Consider the following 20,312-nt stretch of genomic DNA (forward strand, 5'->3'; position numbering starts at 1 on the left):
AGAATAGTTGCTCCCATTAACTACACAACAGGATATTAATCCAGGACCAGTGATTAGCTGCTTGTTGCCTGTTTCCACTTTGCATCCAGTCTTTCCTTTTTACGGCCATTGCTTTTAATAACTGGCGACGGGCTTCAGGATTTCACCCACAGTTCCTGTGGTTAGGCATCTGGGAGACCTCTGAAAGCGTTAAGGGCTCCTAATTATAGAGCAAATAGAGATTTGTTCCTTTAGAGTCAGAGAAAATGAGCTACAGCAGAAGGGAAGAGGATGGGATACATTAAAGAGGTGTCTGCTGAGGTGTAATAAATCCGAGCACTCTTAACTGTGACTGAAATAGCTTTTTTTTTTTAAATAAGCATCAGGTTTTTTACATGCAAATAGAGATTGTGACAAAATGTCTCCAGATACTACTTTTTCCATTTTATTCAGTTACTGATTTATTTTGTGCAACTTGTAAAAAAGCACCTTTTAATTTTTCTGCATGGAATTAATCAGTGCAGTCGTCTCATATTTTACATACCGTTACCTTTCCAGTGATATTTTCCTCTCAATAATTAAAAAAAACTGTCATGCAAATTGCTGACAATTGATAAATGTGCAAATAATGATTGTCCATATATTGTGAATGTATGTTTTTACATAGTGAATTTGGTTGATTCCTTTTCATCGAGAAATCATTGTAAGTGTTTCAAAATAACTGAAAGTAAATGTAATTTCAATTTTGTAGATGAGTTAAAAAAAAACATTCTATTTGTTATTTCTCAGATTGTTTTGTGGCAACTGTGGAAGAATCTCTTTTAATTTCTTACCCGTGCGTGATAAATAATAGAGCATGAACAGGTGGTTTGTCTGCATGGTTGATGAGTACTTTTACACTCCTCATGTCAAAAGTGTCAGTGTCAGTGGAGTCCTGCAGATACAGCACGTGACATCAATCAATAAATATTCCATCTACATACAGTAAAGCGCTGTCGACTCTAGTTTCAGGACAGAGGCCCACACAGATTAAATAAAAAAGTATTTACCTCCCACTCTCTGTCAGACATACAGACAAACAAAGCACTCCATGTCTGCAATCAGAGTAATCAAGTGTGTGAATAGGCATCAGACAGGATGATAATGACATCAACAGAGCTGTTCCAGTGCAGGTCAAACAGCTCATTATTGTGTGGAGAGTCTGTGGTCACTCTGCAGCACACTGATGTTCAAGTTTTAGGAAGCTTTAGAACGACGATGTTAAACGACGGTGCTTATTGAATGTCACGCGCTTAAATGGAAAGCTGAGGTTGGAAATGCTCGATATATATCGACCCGGTAAAACCCTCAAACCTCCTCGAGAAAAACTCAGTAACACATTGAAATTTTATAATCTCTGAAAGATCACAACATTTACTAGAGAACGCTGAGGTGCAGGATGGCAGCGCAGCACTGTTTGGAAAGCAACGAAAACCTGTATTTATCAGTGATGGCATCTCAATCAAAAATACTATTTGATATTTGCTGGGAGCTATCTCAGTGTTATTTAGAGACAGCCCTCATCCGCCACTGCACATCCACACACCCAAAGAGACAAAACAGATTCACTCACACTGTAAACTCAGGCTCAGCAAAAAAAAAAACATCAAACTTCGAAAACCCTACTTTATCTTCAATCTTTGAGATGAGGGACGCACTGCGCATCCAACATCAAACTCACTTCTTCTGGTGACAAATCTGTTGATTGTTCGTCTGTGGATGAACAGTTTGCTCTCAAACCGTTGTGCAGAGTTGTGGGAGACTTTTTATATGTTGGCAGATTTGTACTGCACCTCATCTTTGTTTATTGTCTGAAGGAGCTACGCACTGAACGGCTGTAGTTGTCTGTGCTTGTTTGTCCTGTTTGTTTGTTGTACATCACTGCACACATTTTACCTGACAAATCCCCAGAGCCTGGTTGCAACTTGTTCTTCCTCTACTACTTTTTTATTGGTGGTTGGATAACAGCTTTTAGGTGCATTTCCTCCACCTTCTAGCAGTAATAACAAATTACTACCCAGCAACATTATAAGCAAGGGAAATAACACAAAAACTGACTTTTTATCTTATATATATATTTCTTTTTTTCTTCTTCTTTTTTAATGACTATTTGAAAATCCAGATAAATTCCTAGTATTTCTCATTAAATACTTGTCCTTAAGTGTATGTGCAAAGCCTTTATTGCCATAAAAACTTATCTTTTACCTTGCTTTTTTGAAGCTGCTGGACTATTTGGTTGTTTACTGGATCTGATTATGTCCGAATGCAAATTCTCAGATTTTCCCAGAATCATGTTAAAGTGTATTTGTCGACTATTTCTAACTTAGTGGAAGCAGAAAATACACCATCTGTACCAACTGCAGGTGAAGCTCATTTGAAATTCAGGACTGATTTTGATTACTAATGAAGATTAGCATTAATCTTGTTGGCTGTGTTGTAAAATATATTTTGCGCATTATGAAAAAAAGAAAATTGACTGAAAACAATTAAAATATCGATTTTTAATACAAAAATATTGTCTTTTCAATAACTCAAACCTCAGCCACAACTGAATTTGGTACTGGGGGTTGGGATAAGATTTGACTGTTAAGTCGTTGAGACTCCTCTTTACACTCTTAAAATGGTTTTATATGCATCACTAGGTTTTATATGTGTGGCAGTCATTGGCCGATGTTTCTGCAGCAGCACCTGGCAACACTGGAGGCAATCCAATATCCACACAAAAGCAAGCTTAATTTTTCATGCATTGCACCAATGCATGAAAAATCTGATCTGATTGTGCAGAAATTAAAATGTTGAGCATTGTACAGATGCAAAATTGACCTTGCAGGTAGGAATGTAAATAATACAGCTCGTGCTTTCATACAGACCATGATATTATTTCTTACATCAGCCAATGAGTATTTCTGGAAAGGCTATGTAAAATAAAACCGGACTGTTAATGCATTTTGACAACAATTTTGACTTTTTCTCTATCAAGAGCGAGCGATTCCTCCTTTCCTCCCTGAGTTCCCATGTCAGAGAAAAAAAACAGAAGAGTCTTGTACTGCTCAAATTCTGATCTGGTGAATTTGCTCCCCACAGAGAAGAACTGCGATAGAACTACTGTTTCTTTGTAAGATATTTTCTCTTCATTTAGTTGATTTCTGTGAATGCACACACTGGATATCTGTAATGAGATGACAGCGCTACACAATGCAGCTGTCTCCTCCAACTCTCCACAGAGGCCCATGCATTTTTAATGGCAGCTTCAGGAGATGAAAAAAACCTGCTCATTGAGAAACCACCAATCCTCTGCGCCCGCCCTCCCGCTAACACTCAAATTGCATATTCTCCAAGGAATAACTTCAGATACTGGAAATGATTAATGTCTTGTTTATATCTTTTTTTGTTGCCTGTCACTCATTTTCAGCTTTCACCAGATGTTTTCTGGAAAAAAAAAAAAAAGTGAAAGTGTCAGAAGGTCAAAATGTAGAATTACCAAATAAATACTGTACTTGTTCTTCCCACTGCTGTTCATTAGTCAATCCAGTTATTCCATAAAAAGCTGTAACTTTGCTGTTTTATACAGAAGCAATCTAAAGACAAATGTCTCTACAGTCTTAAGTTTAAACTAAATTCCACACAGATATCCTCCTGTTGGAGCCTCTTTTTGAAATTTGTGGTTTGCCCCCGTAACTTATAGCAACCGTTAGCCAATAGCATCAAAGCAAGCAGGGGAAACCATGGCAATGGGTGTTCAATCAGAGCAAAGAGCCAGCAGCCTTAGTACGGCACTTGAAATGATTAGAGCAGATATAGGTTTTACAACAAAGGACCAAAAGCCCATTAATGTTCCAATTTGTTGTTATTTACAAAAAAATACTTTAGTCCGTTACAAATGGCTGGACTGTATCAGCAGCATGATCCAGTTCGGGTCATTTTGGCACTCATGCATGAAGACATGCACATTAAACACACATTCTCACAAAGGCAGGAACTTGGAAAGACAAACTGATGCAAATATGTACTAATATGATACCACAACTTGCATCCATCGCATCCAAATTAAACTACTACTTTTGAATACAATGGAATAGCACATACTTAAATTATTGACTGTTTAACACCTAAGTAATAAGTTAACAAATATAATAATGCAGGACAAATTATATTTGTCAACCTGTGAAACAATATAAGACCCTCAATAGTTATGAAGCTGAAATTCTGAGATTTACTTTTGCATTATAATTTTTTTCTTGAGGTACTTCTTTAAGAAAACCCTCAGTCTAAAATATAAATAGTGAGGTGCAACGTTTCTTCCACTAAACATGTTTATCAAAGTGAAAACCAAAATATTATGCCACACCAGGACCCCGCATCCCCCTAAAGAAATCCAATTCCCATCATTACATAGTTTGCTTTCATTGTGCCTGCTCAATGTTACTGTTATAAGTCCCATCTCCTCGTCAGACTCTCACACAACTGAACACTGAAAACCGCACACATGCAGGCACTGCTTCAAAAGATGAATGCTGTGCCCTTTCCTGTGTTCTCAGGAATGTGGTCCAGTACCTGTAAGGGATCCAGTCGGAGGAGTGCTTGGAGCTCATTCTGTATCAACTGCTCTGACTGCTGCTGCCGAACTGCAAGGCTAACGGCCTGCAACAGCACCAGTGCAAGTGTCTACGGGGTCTGAGGACAGCGATCACAGCCGGAGAGCCCACATCGGCTGTTCATCCTCTGCACGCAGCCCTATATTCCCAGCCTGCTTGTGTCGCTTTGTATGTCCTCTAGCTGTGGGCAGCAGATGACTAACAATCCAGTCAGACAGCCGTACTCTTCAGTCATGCACGCCGAGCACATGAAATAGCTGTTTTCTTCTCCTCCATGTGTATGCTTCTAGTCAATGCCTCTCCTCTTCTCCTTCCCCATCCACCGCCTCTGCTCCTTCTCTGCGCTGGCTCTCTTCCCTCACTCTCACTCTGTAGGCTCTATCTAAATCTCCCTCCGTTTCTTTCCCTTTAAATCCCCCCTCCTCTCCTTATTCTCGGCCCAAATCTCACTCTGCCTCTTTGCTCAATCTATCTCTCGTTATCTCTCATGCAGCATCACCTAAAGCAGCAGCGAGTGCGAAGCCTTAAGCGAAAAAAAAAGAAAAAAAGAAAAGGAAGAAAGGTTATAGAGAATCCCCTTTGTCTTGCCTCTTTGATGCTCCTTTAACTCTATTTCTGTGCAGTGCCACCCACTCATTCTAATGCATACACACTCTCTCTCTCTCTCTCTATTTCTGCGCTCTCTGTATCTTCCTTGCACACTATCTGTGTTGCATCAGGCATGTAAAGCAGGGCCTCAGATGTGTTTTCTGGACCATAATTTATTTATTCTCTCAGAGTAAGAGGCATTAGCATATGACTGTGCCGACTAGTGTTAACAGCCTTTAATTCAACACTCTCTACAGCCAGACAAAGGCACCCTGTGATAGTGCCACAGCTCTGTCCCTCTCTCACACACATCTGCTTCCGCCCTCAGTCTGCCGCCCCTCACTGTCACCACACAAACACACATCACTCACTGTGCTCCCGGGTTATTCAGGAGTCCGTCTATAGACAGTTAATCTAAGCGGCTTCCTTGTAACGAATCTTTTTTACAAGGAGTCAATTCATGTCAAATCTATCAACAAGCATATATCTTCATTTGAGACGTGTGATCGACTTGTGATTATGTGTAAAATCATCTGCAACACTACGTAAACTTATGTGGGGAGTGAAATCTATTTCTAGTGGGTATAGATGAAAGCATCTTGCCTGCTACTGACTCCCTGCAAAATATCCTCAGGTGGCACAATGTGTTATTTGCTGTATTTTATCATCTTGCACCAATTCCTGAGTTTTTTTTCACATGGATTTAGGACATTTGTTGTGCCAAACTGTTCTGAATTACACAAAATGCATACAAGTGCACACACACACACACACACACACACACACACACACAAGCACACACACACACACACACACACGCGCGCGCACACACACACACACACACACACACACACACACACACACACACACACACAGATATGATAGCGAAGGCATTTGTAATGTGTTGACGCGTAGTGTGAGGTTCATTCTGCCAAGGTCACAATTCATATCATGTGCTTATCAGATTAGACACGTGGTTACATGGTAGAGCTGTATCACAGCATTCAGCATTGTACAAAATGTGATTTAAGCAAAGACAAGTCAAGCAGCGAAGTCACTAAAATGGGCCTTCTAGGATCTTCCCTCAGTCATTTATTAACGCCAAAAACAGGCATCCCTGTTGGAGACTGCAGTGGTCGACTGCCAAAGTAAACCAAGTGGCAAATGAAAGAGCAGTGACAGCCAACTGAGAAGTAAAGACGGCTGTTGCAGTTAAATTTATGACAAAAGCAGATTTTTTTTTAATTAAAAAACTGAGGTGTTAAAATAACCACAATGGAATTTGCCTGCATGATAAATAACACAATGACTTTCTCTCAAAATTCTGTAAACACATGGCTGGACTTGTACTAAAATTTAAAAAAAATTCAGATTTCTTAATTTATAGCTCATTTTATATTTCTTACCTTTTATTAAGATACTCTGTATTCCTTCTGTGGTGTTGTTTAAGAGGCACAAAGGTATTGTGTTATTACAAAAATATGTAATCCGATACTTTCAAAGGTTTTCAATGTGTCGCATTCAAATTGCTTTGCTCAAAAATTGTCAACAAACACAAATGGCCAAACAATCACAAATCTTTAACCTTGGTAGACAGGTCTACCCAAAATTAAAGCCACAATGTAATTTGATCCTCCTGTACAGCCAATAAGCATCAAAGGCTTTACTGAAAGCACAATGAAACACTGATTGCATTCTCTAATCGTATGGCCTTTAAAAAATGTCAAGTTACAAAATATGTGAACCGGTTTTTCAGGACAGAATAAATAGTAAATCACTGAGAGGAAAGCTGATAGTTAGAATTTTACTGAGGTTGGCAGTAAAGCAAGATGTTCCTCCTACGCAGCTTCTTCTGCAAATTAAAAAATCATCATTCCACTACACAAGAAAAGTTCAGGTCTTCTCCCATGAAGGACTAAAAGAGACAGCATAGTGTTTATCACAACCCAGGAGGCCTGGATTTTTGTAATTTATCCTATCATCCCATTATAAAGCAAATTATGAGAAAAAGCTCAAGAATGCCAGCCCGCATTATCTTCCTTGTTGAAAGTATAATAGTATTTGTGAATCAGGCTGACAGTCATTTGGGATACATGAAGTCTATCTGAGAATGGGACTTAAAGCCCCCATGCCAAGAGGTATCAGCTCTGCCCGTGCCCTTGAGCAACACACTGATTACCCACCCCCTTTAACTGCAATATAACATGGGGGCAAAGAAGAGAATCATTACATATGACTATTTTAAACAAACGTTATAAAGTCTGTGTAGTGAAATATAGTAAATGGCGCAGTAAAATCCCTCTGTGGTTAATGGTGCGTGCCCTGTGCATCAGCGATGAAAGTGGAAGTAAATGGAACAAGCCATTCCAGCGAGGAACAGGTGTAAGCACAGCACCCTGCTTAATATTTGATGCTGAAGGAAGGACTTTGAAGTTTGTCTTTGGCAATGAGAGCGGCAGGAGTGGACGGGGTTTGTCTTTTTTTTTTTAAAGAAAACTACTGCAAACAGTGTTCTCTTTCTTTCTTTTTCTTTCTTTCTTTCTTTCTTTCTCTCTTTCTTTCTTTCTGTCCTTCCCTCCCTCACTTCCTTTTCTATTTTTTTCATTCTGGACTTACAACCATTATAGCATTAAACAACAAATGATAAGATCCTCTTGACAAATTAAATTTTTCCAGTTTCCAGTTTTCCCCGAGGCATTGTATTGTTGGTAACAGGAGGCCAGCAGTATCAGTAATTATAATAATTGTCCTGGCATAGAAGGCACACTGATGTGAAAATGGATCTCTGGCTTGTGTCTGCCTGACTTAGTCAGACTGGCTGAAACACAGCTGCAGAGCACACAGCCTTAATAATATAGCAGCCTGATCAGGCATGCAGGACATGCGCCATCTTAGGAGTGACATTTAACTTTAGGAGTTGGTGAAGTGAATTATTTGTATATTTTTCTCGTACACAAATCAATGAAAAACCATGTTGTAGTTGCAGTTTCTACCACCAATTCCAGTACATACATAAAGAAGCCATTTCCAACATGGAACAGCAACCTGCCCGTGTCCGGGCTTTGAGGATTCATGCAGCTCTGCATGACTGGATGCACAGCAGCTATTTGTTGTTCACGGAGCATCCTCGAACACACAGCCTGCAAAGTTGTAGCTACAGGAGGATTGAAGGGTTATTTCTCCAATTCGTTGTTCATCATCACAGTTATCACCCTTCACCTAACAGACATCTAAATTAATAGGGCTCAGTGCTCTGCACAATGTGTAAAGTTATAATTTTACAGAACATAGGAGCTAACAAAGTGGTAATACCAGTCATAACCTACAGTAAAAGAGGTGACATTTCATTTCAACTCGAGACACTTAGCGTTTTACCAGTGTAACTGTATCCATCTGCTCAACTGCGGTTCAAATGACTGCAACAACATTCCCAAGATACTGACAGGAACAAAAAGTGGCATCATCCAGGTAAAAGTGACGCATTTACTAGTTCTTAAAAAAACACCTTATCACAGAAGTGTGACCTACCAGCTGACAAGAACTGCTCACATACACCATTAACAATAACCACTTTGCAGCAGCTTTGTGGTGTCAGTAAGTCGCCACCAATAGTGCTCTCCAGAGTCACACAAATGAAAGCTGTCATTCTTGTGTCTTTTAGAGAAATGTACGACATATCCAGCCTTGAAATGAGGACTTTGAAGGAGGCCATGAGGACACAGCTGAGGAGTGAGTCACTGACTGGATCCCCATTACATCACATCACACGTGGGAGCTGCCGCGTTCCAGAGAGAATGGACGAGAGCCAAGGGATCGTGTTAGCAATATGTTGGTGTAAGCTAAAAGAGCCCTGTCTACATCAGGATTAAGAAGATGGATGCTGTTTAATTATGCTCACCTGTTCAATTATGCATACAGAAAACAGTAGCGCATCAGAGGAACCAACGGGCAACAGTGGATATCAGATGGTGCAACATCTTGTGAGTTAGAGCAACTTGATAAAGGGTTTTTGAAGTTCAAACATGTTTGACTGCATACATTTCTCAATTAAAATCCCAAAAGCAACAGACTTAATAATAATAATCAGAAGCTACAGAATTTACACATGGAGGTTTCATTGGTATAATTAGACAGCTCTACACAAATTGATTTATATTGGAGCATATCGCACTAGAGAAACCTTTTTTTTAGGCTGAATGAATAACAAATATATTGAAGCCTTTTCAAAACTGAGATTACATATACTCAAGCTACCTCTGATGGTCAACTTTAGATTAATATAAGATTTGATTGTTAATTTCTGCGGTATAAAACCAGTAAAATACAGTGTAGGAAAAGGTGACAACATATATGAACTGAAAGAAAGAAAGACTTTCTCTGATGACGTCATTATTTATAGCTGGAGACTCCTCAAACATTTTTCCCAAACAAATATTCAAAGAAAATTATTTAAGAGCAATAGTAAGTGACTAAAACAAAACAAAAAAACGTTTTTTTTTAAGGTTGCTGTGAGGCATTTTGTATAAACAGTGGCATCTTTATTTAAGGGGAGTTGTAAATCTTCAAGGGAGACAGAGAGAAAAAGACCATTTGTGTTTGTGAGTGCGAGTGAAAACTAAATCTCAGCTTCAAAAACAGCAAGCCAGAGATTGTGTATAAGCTTATGCATGAAAAGAATGAAAAATGAGTGAGCACAATGGTTTGTGTCAAGTATTGATTCCATCTAATGTGGACAGTGTGGTGTTTGCTTGCGACAGCATTGTGAAGAATATTGCAAAGTTTAAATGGGTAATACAGTTACATTTTCAGGGACCTCTTCTTCTATTATAGGGTCACATCAGGCTTTATAGACACCACATGCCCCTGAGTTTCTGTCCTCAAGACTAACACAGTGTGAAACTATGCAAAAGACTCAGCAGGTGGGTGACTCACACACAAAGACACACATGCACACACAAAAACAAATACACATGCACAGTTCCTGTGTCAACATAAATCCCTGTATCTCATTGCTCAGTGGCCATCAGAGAGCATGCATTAAACATGATTTGGATTAGAAAATGTCATGCTGGATGAAACAGTGTCCCAGTGTCCCAGTGAGGCCTCAAGATGGACTGCTTCAATACACCAAAGTTCCTCTCCAGCCTCTATTTCCATAGCACAGCTTTATCTGCGTCTGTACCTACTGTACACTGAACACAGATATAGCACATATTCTGGATACATGTCTACGTGTATTACCACTATTCAATCAATCTGATATAAGGTCAGAGGAAGAGGAAGTGTTCATGATTTTCTAAATTTTCAAACAGTCATTAAAAAGTAAAAACTCAAATAGCTTATGCAACTATTATCCTGTTATTCCCTTTGTATTTACTGGTGCCTGGTAGGAATGCAATACTACTGCTGAAGCACACGGTTTTTGATGCCTAATGAGGCAAAGCAGAGACACCTACACGCTGCATTGTTGTGGACTGGTGGGTTAATTACACATTTTGCTGTGATATTGGATTGAATGCAACAGTACAAAGAGCAGAAACATGCAAAGACTACTATAACAGTCAAAAGGGCAGAATGGGGTCTTCAAATAATAACCAGATAGTTCCCAGAAAATATGAAATAGTATTTTTGGTTGGAAATGCTAGGGGGTGGGGGCGACATGGCCCTAAAATAATATCACGATATATCTGGGTATTTTTGCGATAACTCTATTCGTGTAAACAGTACCTGGAAGTGAGATTGAGATTCTGTTCAGAGCTGAGGGAGGTTTGGAGGTGCAGCGGTGCAGAGAGCTGCTGTCTGTCAGGACGACTACATGATCAGCTGCAGAGCTTCTGACTACTTCCTCACCTGTAGGCAGATTCACATGTTCTGGACGGATTGTAGGAAGTTCAGCGTCGACGTTTGTCCATTAATACCGTAGTTTGGGGCTTTTATTGAACTTTTATGTTGTAACGACTCGACTCGACTCGCTCACCTGAGCGTCTGCTGCACTCCGTGTGTGTGTGTGTGTGTGTGTGTGTGTGTGTGTGTGTGTGTGTGTGTGTGTGTGTGTGTGTGTGTGTGTGTGTGTGTGTGTGTGTGTGTGTGTGTGTGAAGCACACAGAGGACCGAGGAGGAACAGAGCCATGCTGAGCTGAGTTTGAAATGTATGCCCTACATTTCCGCTGCGTAAAAGTATGACGTCGTTACATTCTATCGCGATATCATTTTTTTTTTTTTATAAATTTCTAAAAATGATACCCGTATTATTGTGAACGATATGATACGGCAGACCCGAAGGAAATGCCCATCCCCATTTCAAAGATATACTTATTTATGCGCATTTTGATCGTGACTGACCAGGGATGAAAGCTGCAAATGACCTGTGACCAAATGATCATATGTTTTGGCCAATTCCAGCTGATATTGGGAAAGAGGTGGGTGACTTCTTAAGTGTTTCTATTAGTACAATCTAACAATGTTTCCCTGTATTGGTCCTGTCACATAAATTAGTAAAACATATGCTAATGACAAACCCCAATATGGACGGATGAGTCACCTCCACATTTTGTCTCCATACACAAATGTGTTTAGATTTCTCGACAGCCACATTTTGCCTTAAACTCGCTGTGATTTTCCAACTGTTAAAATTGCACTGCTTAATTTTAATGTTTAACTGTTGCCTGATTCCCCCTCCCCCCAGTTGATAAAAGGGTACTCCTGGGTTTGCTTTACCAAAACAGCATAATTCTGCCTCTCAGAAGTTAATTCCCTACCCTTGGTTCAAACGGGGGATAAGAACTACATCCAACACCGACTGACGCACACACATACATAACTCACACCCTGCTGACAGAAAGACAGCAGAGGGGCAGAGATGTTAAATGACAGTGTCGTCTTGTCAGGTGTTTTACAGTGAGAGCCCTGGCTCTATCTTTAGAGGCTTGTATACATGTGACTCACTGTTTCTAAGCTGTTTCTGCTTATACTTATCTGTCTTCTTTATGTCTTATCTTCAACTCTCAGATTAGGTTTTGCATTGCCAAACACTGCAGTGCCATCATCTCTAGTTCGGAAACCTCACAGTACAGCGAATTACTGTAGATAAAAGCAGCAAACAGTGAGCCAGAGGATGCCGGAAATCAAATGAAAAAGGGCTGTAGCTTTAAATGGCAGTGTTTTTAGTTTACTGGCCTTCATTCTTCTCCTCATGCACAGCACACAAACAACCAGTCAGCTTGTTCACTATATAAAGTCATGTTCAAGTGAAGAATATTTCAGTGAAAAATAAATCTGGCCATGTCATCCTGACTGTTAGATAATTTAATGGATGAGGGAGCAGCACTAATGAATGTTTTTGATTCTGTGGGGATAGCAGGATCGCTACAATGTGAATGTGCTCCAGTGTTGCACACATCGCATCCTAACTCCGCATCTCCGTGAGGAGGCAGCGGCTGATGTCTTTCTCTGCATGTCACGCTGCCTCCTCTGACACACGCTCTTCTGCCGGTTCGCTCCCGTGACCATGGCAACAGCTGAGACTAATTATCATTTAAAAGCTCTTAGGTGGGCTATTTAACCTAAATGTGTACCTCAGGAAAAGACACACACGCACAAGCACGAATGCATTACCGCCTTGCCAGCTGCCACATCTTTTATTAATTAACATCTGACTGTGACTGCAATGTACATCACTGTGATGCTGCAGTGAGTGGCAGTGGTTATTTTCCGTGACCAACAGGGGGACTCGTTGAACAGTGACAGAAATGTGTAGTGATGAGACATGGACACATGGAGGTGCTGTAGAATAGCACAAGCTTTGCATTTCCAGCATCACACACTCAACAATAACAGCATCGCACATTGTGTGAAGGAGGGTAATTCAGACTAACACAACCAACTTCTGTGGGAAATTAGTTGTTGAACGCTGCTTTCTAACCTCATTCGTGTGTTTGTCAGTGTTGTAAATGATAAGCATCTTAAAGTCATAATTTACTCACATTCACAAAGATAGCTTTTAGAGTGCTGGCTCAACGAGAATTAATCACAAGTCAACCATCAAGTCTTTCAAGCAGAGAAAGATTGAAAGCTTCACTAAAGAGCATCCTGATGGTAGTTATTCTTAAAGGTAAAAGCACTACATTATTTACTGAACTTTACTGTGTCTGGTGTGTGGGGGATAAAAGCCACCCCAACGGGTTTTCTGTCATCATACATCATTATCAATCTCTTTCCCACTCATTGGCTTTACCTCACTCTTTGCCATTGAGCAGAAACATGCAAAACACTCAGAGCTGATTTAAATATCATGATCATAAAAAGAGTTTAGATAGGTAGTCTTTTTAGTTCCTGGTCACCTCAGTGTGACAAACATCTTATTTCCTGAATTATCATATGCAGTTGAGGACCTTAAATGACTTAAATGTTCAGACATTAGCGTCAGCAGAGGACAAACTGCTAAAAGAAAAACGTGACAGTATGAAAACACTCTCCATATTGCTTCTGCACAACAAAGTTTAAATGTATGTTTAAAAGTGTTTGTTACTGCTATTAATTGAGGAAAAACTGTAACTATTAAGACTGTTTGATGTTGACGGTTTGAATGTGAATACGATCCCCTCGCTGCATTCATATCTTCTATGAAAGAGGGATACATTTTCAATCATATTTCATCATATTGATCTTCTGAAGGCATCTTGGTATGAACATGATGGAGGAAAGTTTTCTGTAAATGACTGGTTGGTAAACTCTACCTAACAATGTCCCAGTGACTCCTCAGCACCTGTCACAGCTGCTCCCTCCATCTTAAACAGATCTAAGTAATCCTCCAAGTATGCAATACTCATGTAGTAATATGGTTTTATGTTCCCTCTCAGCAGTGAATAATTAAATAAAACTTAAATAATCAAGAGAAAGAGGATAGAGCCAGTTATGTGATTGGCTGTTGCTTTGATCTACAACTTACACATTACTGTCTCTTGTTGCCTGTTTCTTTGATTGACAGAGAAAGACTTGATAAAAAGAGAAGTTTTTCAAATATATTGATCATTTTGCAATTTTCAAGTTTATGTATTTGGTTTGTATTAGTATGATTAGCCAATTTATTGTATGATGTTTTATTTATTCATTGAATCTATGAGAACAAATCAAACTGTTCTTTACATGTTTGTTTTTGCCCTTCCTTCTTAACTATAAGTATATCAAAATATATTGACCTTATTAATTAATATATTCAAATAGGAGCAGAAGACATCACGATGACAGTAATTTTCTTCCATGTGATTAAAGGACAGAAGGAGATAAGGCCGCATGTGTCCACACTCAGTCTGCTCATGAATTTGGGATTAATAACTATACACAATACATGAAGTCATGTGTGGGCCTACATGGACCTGGGACCACTGACATGGAGGTCAAGCCCATCCTAATCACAGCACCTCAAAGACTTAAATCTGAAATGATGAAAAAAGATCAATAACAACTTTTTTTGTGTGTGTTTTCTAGATTATGTGAAAACTGAAAATCAAATGTGTTTGGGTCTTGTTTAGCACTAACATACAGGCCAGGGGCTGCAACCCCATGAAAAACTGTACAACGACATCCCTCTTCTCAGCTGTCAGTCAGATAAAGCCTCACGTAAGTGTAGGTGTGCTTCTGCAGCTCACACTGTATCTGTGCTTATGGTTTAACTTTAACACTGTTGCGGTTGTGTATGCCGACTGTACGTCCGTGCATGGTTGTCCAGGAGTGCCAGACTGTTGTCATGCCCTCCATCGGCCGTTAGAATTTTGTTTTCAGTTTTTCCGCAGGTGCCTGTACCGATGATTCAAAAAGTAATATTATGATAATGGTTGCCGGATTTTGCAAAAAGCAAAAACAAAACACAACACTGTACCTGAGGGTCTTCGAGGTAGGCCCACCTGATTTTCTCTGTGCCCTCCTACGGTATCATTTCTGGCTATGCAAACACACCGTATTTCTCACAAACTTAATGCCACTTGAAAACCCTGTTTCACCATAGCAACCAGCTACAGGGGCATATCCCACACACATCCACCAATGGTACAGAGAAATGGAGAAGAGGATGGACATGAATAAGCAATAGAAAATCAGCAACAGAACTATCATATTTTACATGTCAAATCCAATAAGAATCCACTGCAAAATATAAAACTGATGAACTCAAAAAAGGGTGAAATCCACAGTACAATTTCAACGCCAAAAATGTAAATGTATCAATACTGAAACATGGCAAACGTAAAAGTAATGGAGGCTGAAAGATACATTTTCTATTGTACAGGATTAGAGAGTAAAATAAAAAAAAATGAAGGATCATTACAGGAACAAGGTGAGAATAGATTTGTTTAAGAGAAAGTGGGATGAGTTTATGAACAGCATTTGAAACAAACAAGGAAAGGAAAATGGTCTTATGAGAATCATTTTCATCGCCTCTCTTGGTGCCAACTGTCCACAGAAACTCCAGGGTGTTAAACCTCTCTCATGGTGTTCTGCTGCACTGTGATTTCTCTTCATATTTAGACTCATTTGTATCACATTTAAAAATTGGATCATCTATTGTAGAGTAATTTCAAAATGTCAGCCCTGTGCTATAATTACAAAAATGGTTAAGTGTTAGTTAGAGCCCAGTATACATCTCAATAGGGGTCTAAATTGAATTAAAGCTTCAACATGTAGCATTTGCTGAGCAGTAGCAACAACGACCAATGTGGCCACAAATCGTAATTACAGGATTGTAATGCCTTAAATTCTTCTTCATGACTGGTCATGCATGAGGAGATAAACCCAAACTCAGCTCTGAAGGCCACCAGAGCTACACCTATACTCGTAGAATCTGGGGTTATGTACGTAACCGTTGTTCTTTTTTTTTTTTTTTTTTTACCTCTGGTAAGATTGAAATAAGACACTGAAAAATATATGGACATGGAAATACCAGTGCAGGTAAAGACAGGGCAAAGGCCAAGGCCCACAGGCAGGGTAACTATGCAGAGCGTGTCGGTGCAGGAGCTCTGGTGTATGAAATAGCAGAGCTGCAATATCTGACTGCTGAGATTCTGGAGCGAATTTGACAATCGGCTTGTGGTAACAAGAAGACGAGGAAAATCTTCTGTCACCTACAGCTGGCGGATGATGAGGAGGTGACAAGGAGCAGCTGGCCAATGCAGGTGCACACTGCAAAAACAGGCATTCAGAGGTTAAAGAGCTGCTATTCTCCCTAATACAAGGCAGTGTAATATCTAAATGCTTTTGAAGTTATTGACAAAGTGACAAAGTTTTAGAAACCAAACTGATGGTAAAAAATAACTGCAGATTTATCATTCTCCAAAGAAATGTCCTTGCTCCCCTATGCGTGTTATTCGGAAGGGGATGGTAGCTGTTCGAAAACTGATTTTCAGGGTCTCAAGAATCTTTCTTAAAAGATTACAAAACATGAAAGTATCAGGAGTCAGTCAAGACAATGCAGTAAAATTGGGTTTTCTCAGTAGAGCAAACATATCTAAGCAAACTGACCGGAGCAGCACATGGAGGAGAACAGGGATAGTGCTCAGTCAAATTAACACCTCTATGCCAAAAATGATGCAGAAAAATTGTGGAGTTGTTGTTGTCCCAACACTTTTTTTTTTTTACCCAAATAAAACCACCCCTTTCATATTACATAAAATAATGTGATCTATAGTGACTGCAGTTACGTAAATGTCAATAATTTGCATTTGTGTAAGTGTTTACATTTGTACCACCATAAATTTATGATTTTCACCTTTACAGATATGCCTGTGACACTAACCCACGTTATCTGAAATGATACATAACATGGTGGCCTCAACACCGGCTGCAGAAATCTGCTGAGCAAATGAAATAATTATTCCTTGAGGAATATATTGAGAATAACTTATGACACATGTCTAAGTAAGAAATGAACCTAACACAAGTGGTTGTGAAGGACCACATATATTCAGAGATGCTAAATATTTACTTACACAATGACTGCCCTTCTATCATACATCACTATTAATTTGGCTTATCCAACTCCATGTCAATGTAAATGTCAGTGAAAGACACGGCTTCCTCATTTTCACTCTCCAATAAAGCAATGGCATTCTCCCCCCCAAAAATTGTTCTTGCGGCAGCCATCTTTTCGGGCCTGGGGCACAGCTGGATTGTCATGTTGCTCCAAAAGCACACCTGCTGCTGAAAAGGTAATTCAACACAAATTCACTTTGATGTGAAGGAGAAGCAACAACCTCTTCCGTTTTATTAAGACACCAAAGGCATCAAAGTGAGGAGGCTACAAACACCATCATGACACTTAAAAGTGATCATGATTTATGAAGGGAGGCGATGCTATTTCTTTGATGAACCTGCCTTTGCAAGTCTAAAAATAGAAGATTTGTTTTGGTACAAAATGTGAATGTGACAAAAAGATTTCTATTAGCAAAAACCTTGATTTTACTTTAACAGATTTGAAATTGAAGAACTTGATCAGATGTGCGTTATTTCCACAGACAATGACTGACACTGAACAAATTCAACTTTTCACAGTGGACTTTAAAAAAAAAAAAAAAAAAAAAAACATTTTGAATATCATAAGTATGAGGTTATTGTGTGAATGCAAACAAAGCCAATTCAAAATCCAAACCGCACCAATGTTATGTTAAGGCATTAAGAATACAGCATTTCAATTATTTCTTTTCACGTCACACTTTACAGAGAAATTCATGACGCTTTGGAACATTTTCTCATAAAACACCTCCACATCTTTCAACTGCACCTCCAGAACACACTCACACTTCAGTCATCACCTTCTCAAACACTTCAGAGCAAAGATAATCATCAAGGGTCAAAGAGGGATGTTTAAGAGGCTCAATCCTGAACAGCACAGCTGATTGTCCTTCCTCATCTGCATCTAAAATGTATAATGTTCAAACCCAGGAGGAGGAGGAGGAGGAAGATAAAGACGATGAAGAAGAAGAAGAAGAGTAACAACAACAGCTATTCAAACTACTCTGTCTTTGGGTCAGATATTTTTCTGGATCCACATCATCAAGTGTCACAGGAATGTTTAAGAGGCTCAATCCTGATTGTCCTTACTCATCTGCATCTGCAATTCGCATTACACAATTAAAAGATGTAGGGCACGTCAGGTATAGAACTATGGTTTGTAACGTCTTTTTGAGCGTGTGATCGGTCTCCGTCAGGAGCTTAATTTGATTGGCACACGTGCATAGATTAACTTTACCGAGAAGATACAGAAGAAAATTATTATTATTTTATTTTTTTTAAAGCTAATTGAGATGTTTTTTGTTCTATTTTTTCACATACAGTTGTGCATACAATATTTTTGAATTCTTGAATGTTTTTGAATGTTTTGTCATGCATTTTGATTGTCAAGACAACTCTAGCAGACTTAAAAAACTACAGAACTGTCTGCATGTGAATAATTTGTACTTGGGCCCAAACTTCAGAAATTGCCAGTTTTGCTGTGTCTCATGTTGGGCATCTTCACTTTCAGAGTTCATGGTCTGCCAGCATCACTACCTCAGCAGACACTGACAGCTCCCTCAGCACCAGCAAGCCAAAAACAAAGAGGGAGGTGTCGCAGAGGAAGCTTCTCCACCTTTGCACCTGATGTCAGTCGCTACTTGTCGGAAGCCTCGTCAGAGATGCAGCTTCAACACAGAATCAGATCAGCTGGCTTCACTTCCCCAGACAATGTCAGTGTTTTCCTTTTCACCTGCAGAGGGAGGATTGGACTGACAGGCCGGCTGCCTGTCTGTCGCCGCGCCCTCAATAACGCTCTTCGATCTCCACCTGGAAAATCTTTGAGCTTCACCTCAGTGCATCCTAAAGCACCCACGCCCGTTCACTTCTTACCTTATAGCTGCTCACCAAACTCCCTCCATACATTCACTATGACATCTGGGTTTGTTGCCTAAATATATTTCTCCAGTAAACATCTCAAAAACAGCTTAGTGACCAAAGCACAAGCAAATGTTCAGAGGCTATGCTATGATTACGAAACATAAATTGACATATTTTTGAAGGTGTTATATGACAATCCTATGACAGTATAAGGCATCACTGTGTATTCTGTTCTCTGAGCCGATGTTTGTGTTTTTGTTCGGCTTTTAGTTTGTTACCTTGAATTACTGTAATCAATCTGGTTGGTGTGATATAACAGAATCTGCAGTCTGCTGCAATTCTGGCCATTAGCTTTATTGAGTTTGATTTAAAATAAAGAAATCCATACATGCAGCCATTTATTATCACACAGTACATTTCTATTTGTTCTGAATTAAATTAAGTCTTCCTGGAAGATATTTGTGACAAGATAATATGTATGTGACGGGTGAAAATATGTGACAGTTAAAGTAAATGCCAAATCCGCCCATAAATGATAACCAAAGAACATTTCACTGATATTTTTTTTGTATAGGCAATAAGCTTATCTAATACCTTAGTGGGCAGCCAGAACTGTAGATGTTAAACTGGTTAATCGCAAAATAGGTAGTCAATACTTGGGACACGCATCCTCACAGCAATTTGCTTCCTAGTGGCAAGCAAAAACAAAAGGTGTAGCAGTATAGACAAAGGCTCAGTATCCTCCTGGTTCTGGTTACTACAGAAACAGGTTGAGTAAGCTATGACAGCAGTGCAGCAGAGGGCCGTTCAGCTGAAGAGTCAGAGGTGTAACAGCGAGAGGTAGGAAACTGAAATTCTTCGTCCAGGTAGACATGCTGTAAATGTGAACTATTCCACAAACTCATCATAACAACAATTCAGTGAAACTGTAGCGGTGTCACAGCACTGGTAAATATAAGGCCACAGTTTCTTATGTTGTTGGCAGTACAGTATCTTCTACAGGTCTACCATTGGGAAGGTTTGTGGACAGGCTTTCCCAGCAGGCCGAGTGGACGATCTGACTCTGGACACAGCGGTGCAAAACAGCCTCAAGCCTGTTTTCCACCAGCATGCACATCACTGAAGCAAAGCACTTCAGCAAAGAGATTGTCATCAAACCTTTGCTGACACCATACTAGACATTCATGAAGATGGGTAGGAATCTGAAGAGGCAGGGTCAAAATACTGTGTCAGATACTTTGAATATCAAAT

At 39.5% G+C, this 20,312-nt stretch overlaps 1 protein-coding gene across 3 annotated transcripts in view; it reads right to left on the bottom strand.

Annotated features, from left to right (window-relative positions):
- tub (TUB bipartite transcription factor) overlaps positions 1–20,312 on the bottom strand; it is a 44,505-nt gene that overhangs the window by 18,160 nt on the left and 6,033 nt on the right. Inside the window, exon 1 of one of the 3 annotated variants that reach the window (XM_069697595.1) lies at positions 4,573–4,981. The exons of the other annotated variants lie outside the window; for them this stretch is intronic. Coding sequence (XP_069553696.1) covers positions 4,573–4,610 — 38 coding nt within the window. The 5' untranslated portion in view covers positions 4,611–4,981. Of the gene's footprint in view, positions 1–4,572; positions 4,982–20,312 lie in introns of those variants that run through there. 3 annotated transcript variants of the gene reach the window in all.

Source organism: Brachyistius frenatus, unplaced genomic scaffold (genome assembly GCF_029030835.1).
Source record: "Brachyistius frenatus isolate BFR_SWC_R1_liver_20210118 unplaced genomic scaffold, ASM2903083v1 Contig_24, whole genome shotgun sequence".
In the NCBI taxonomy this organism is placed as follows: domain Eukaryota; kingdom Metazoa; phylum Chordata; class Actinopteri; family Embiotocidae; genus Brachyistius; species Brachyistius frenatus.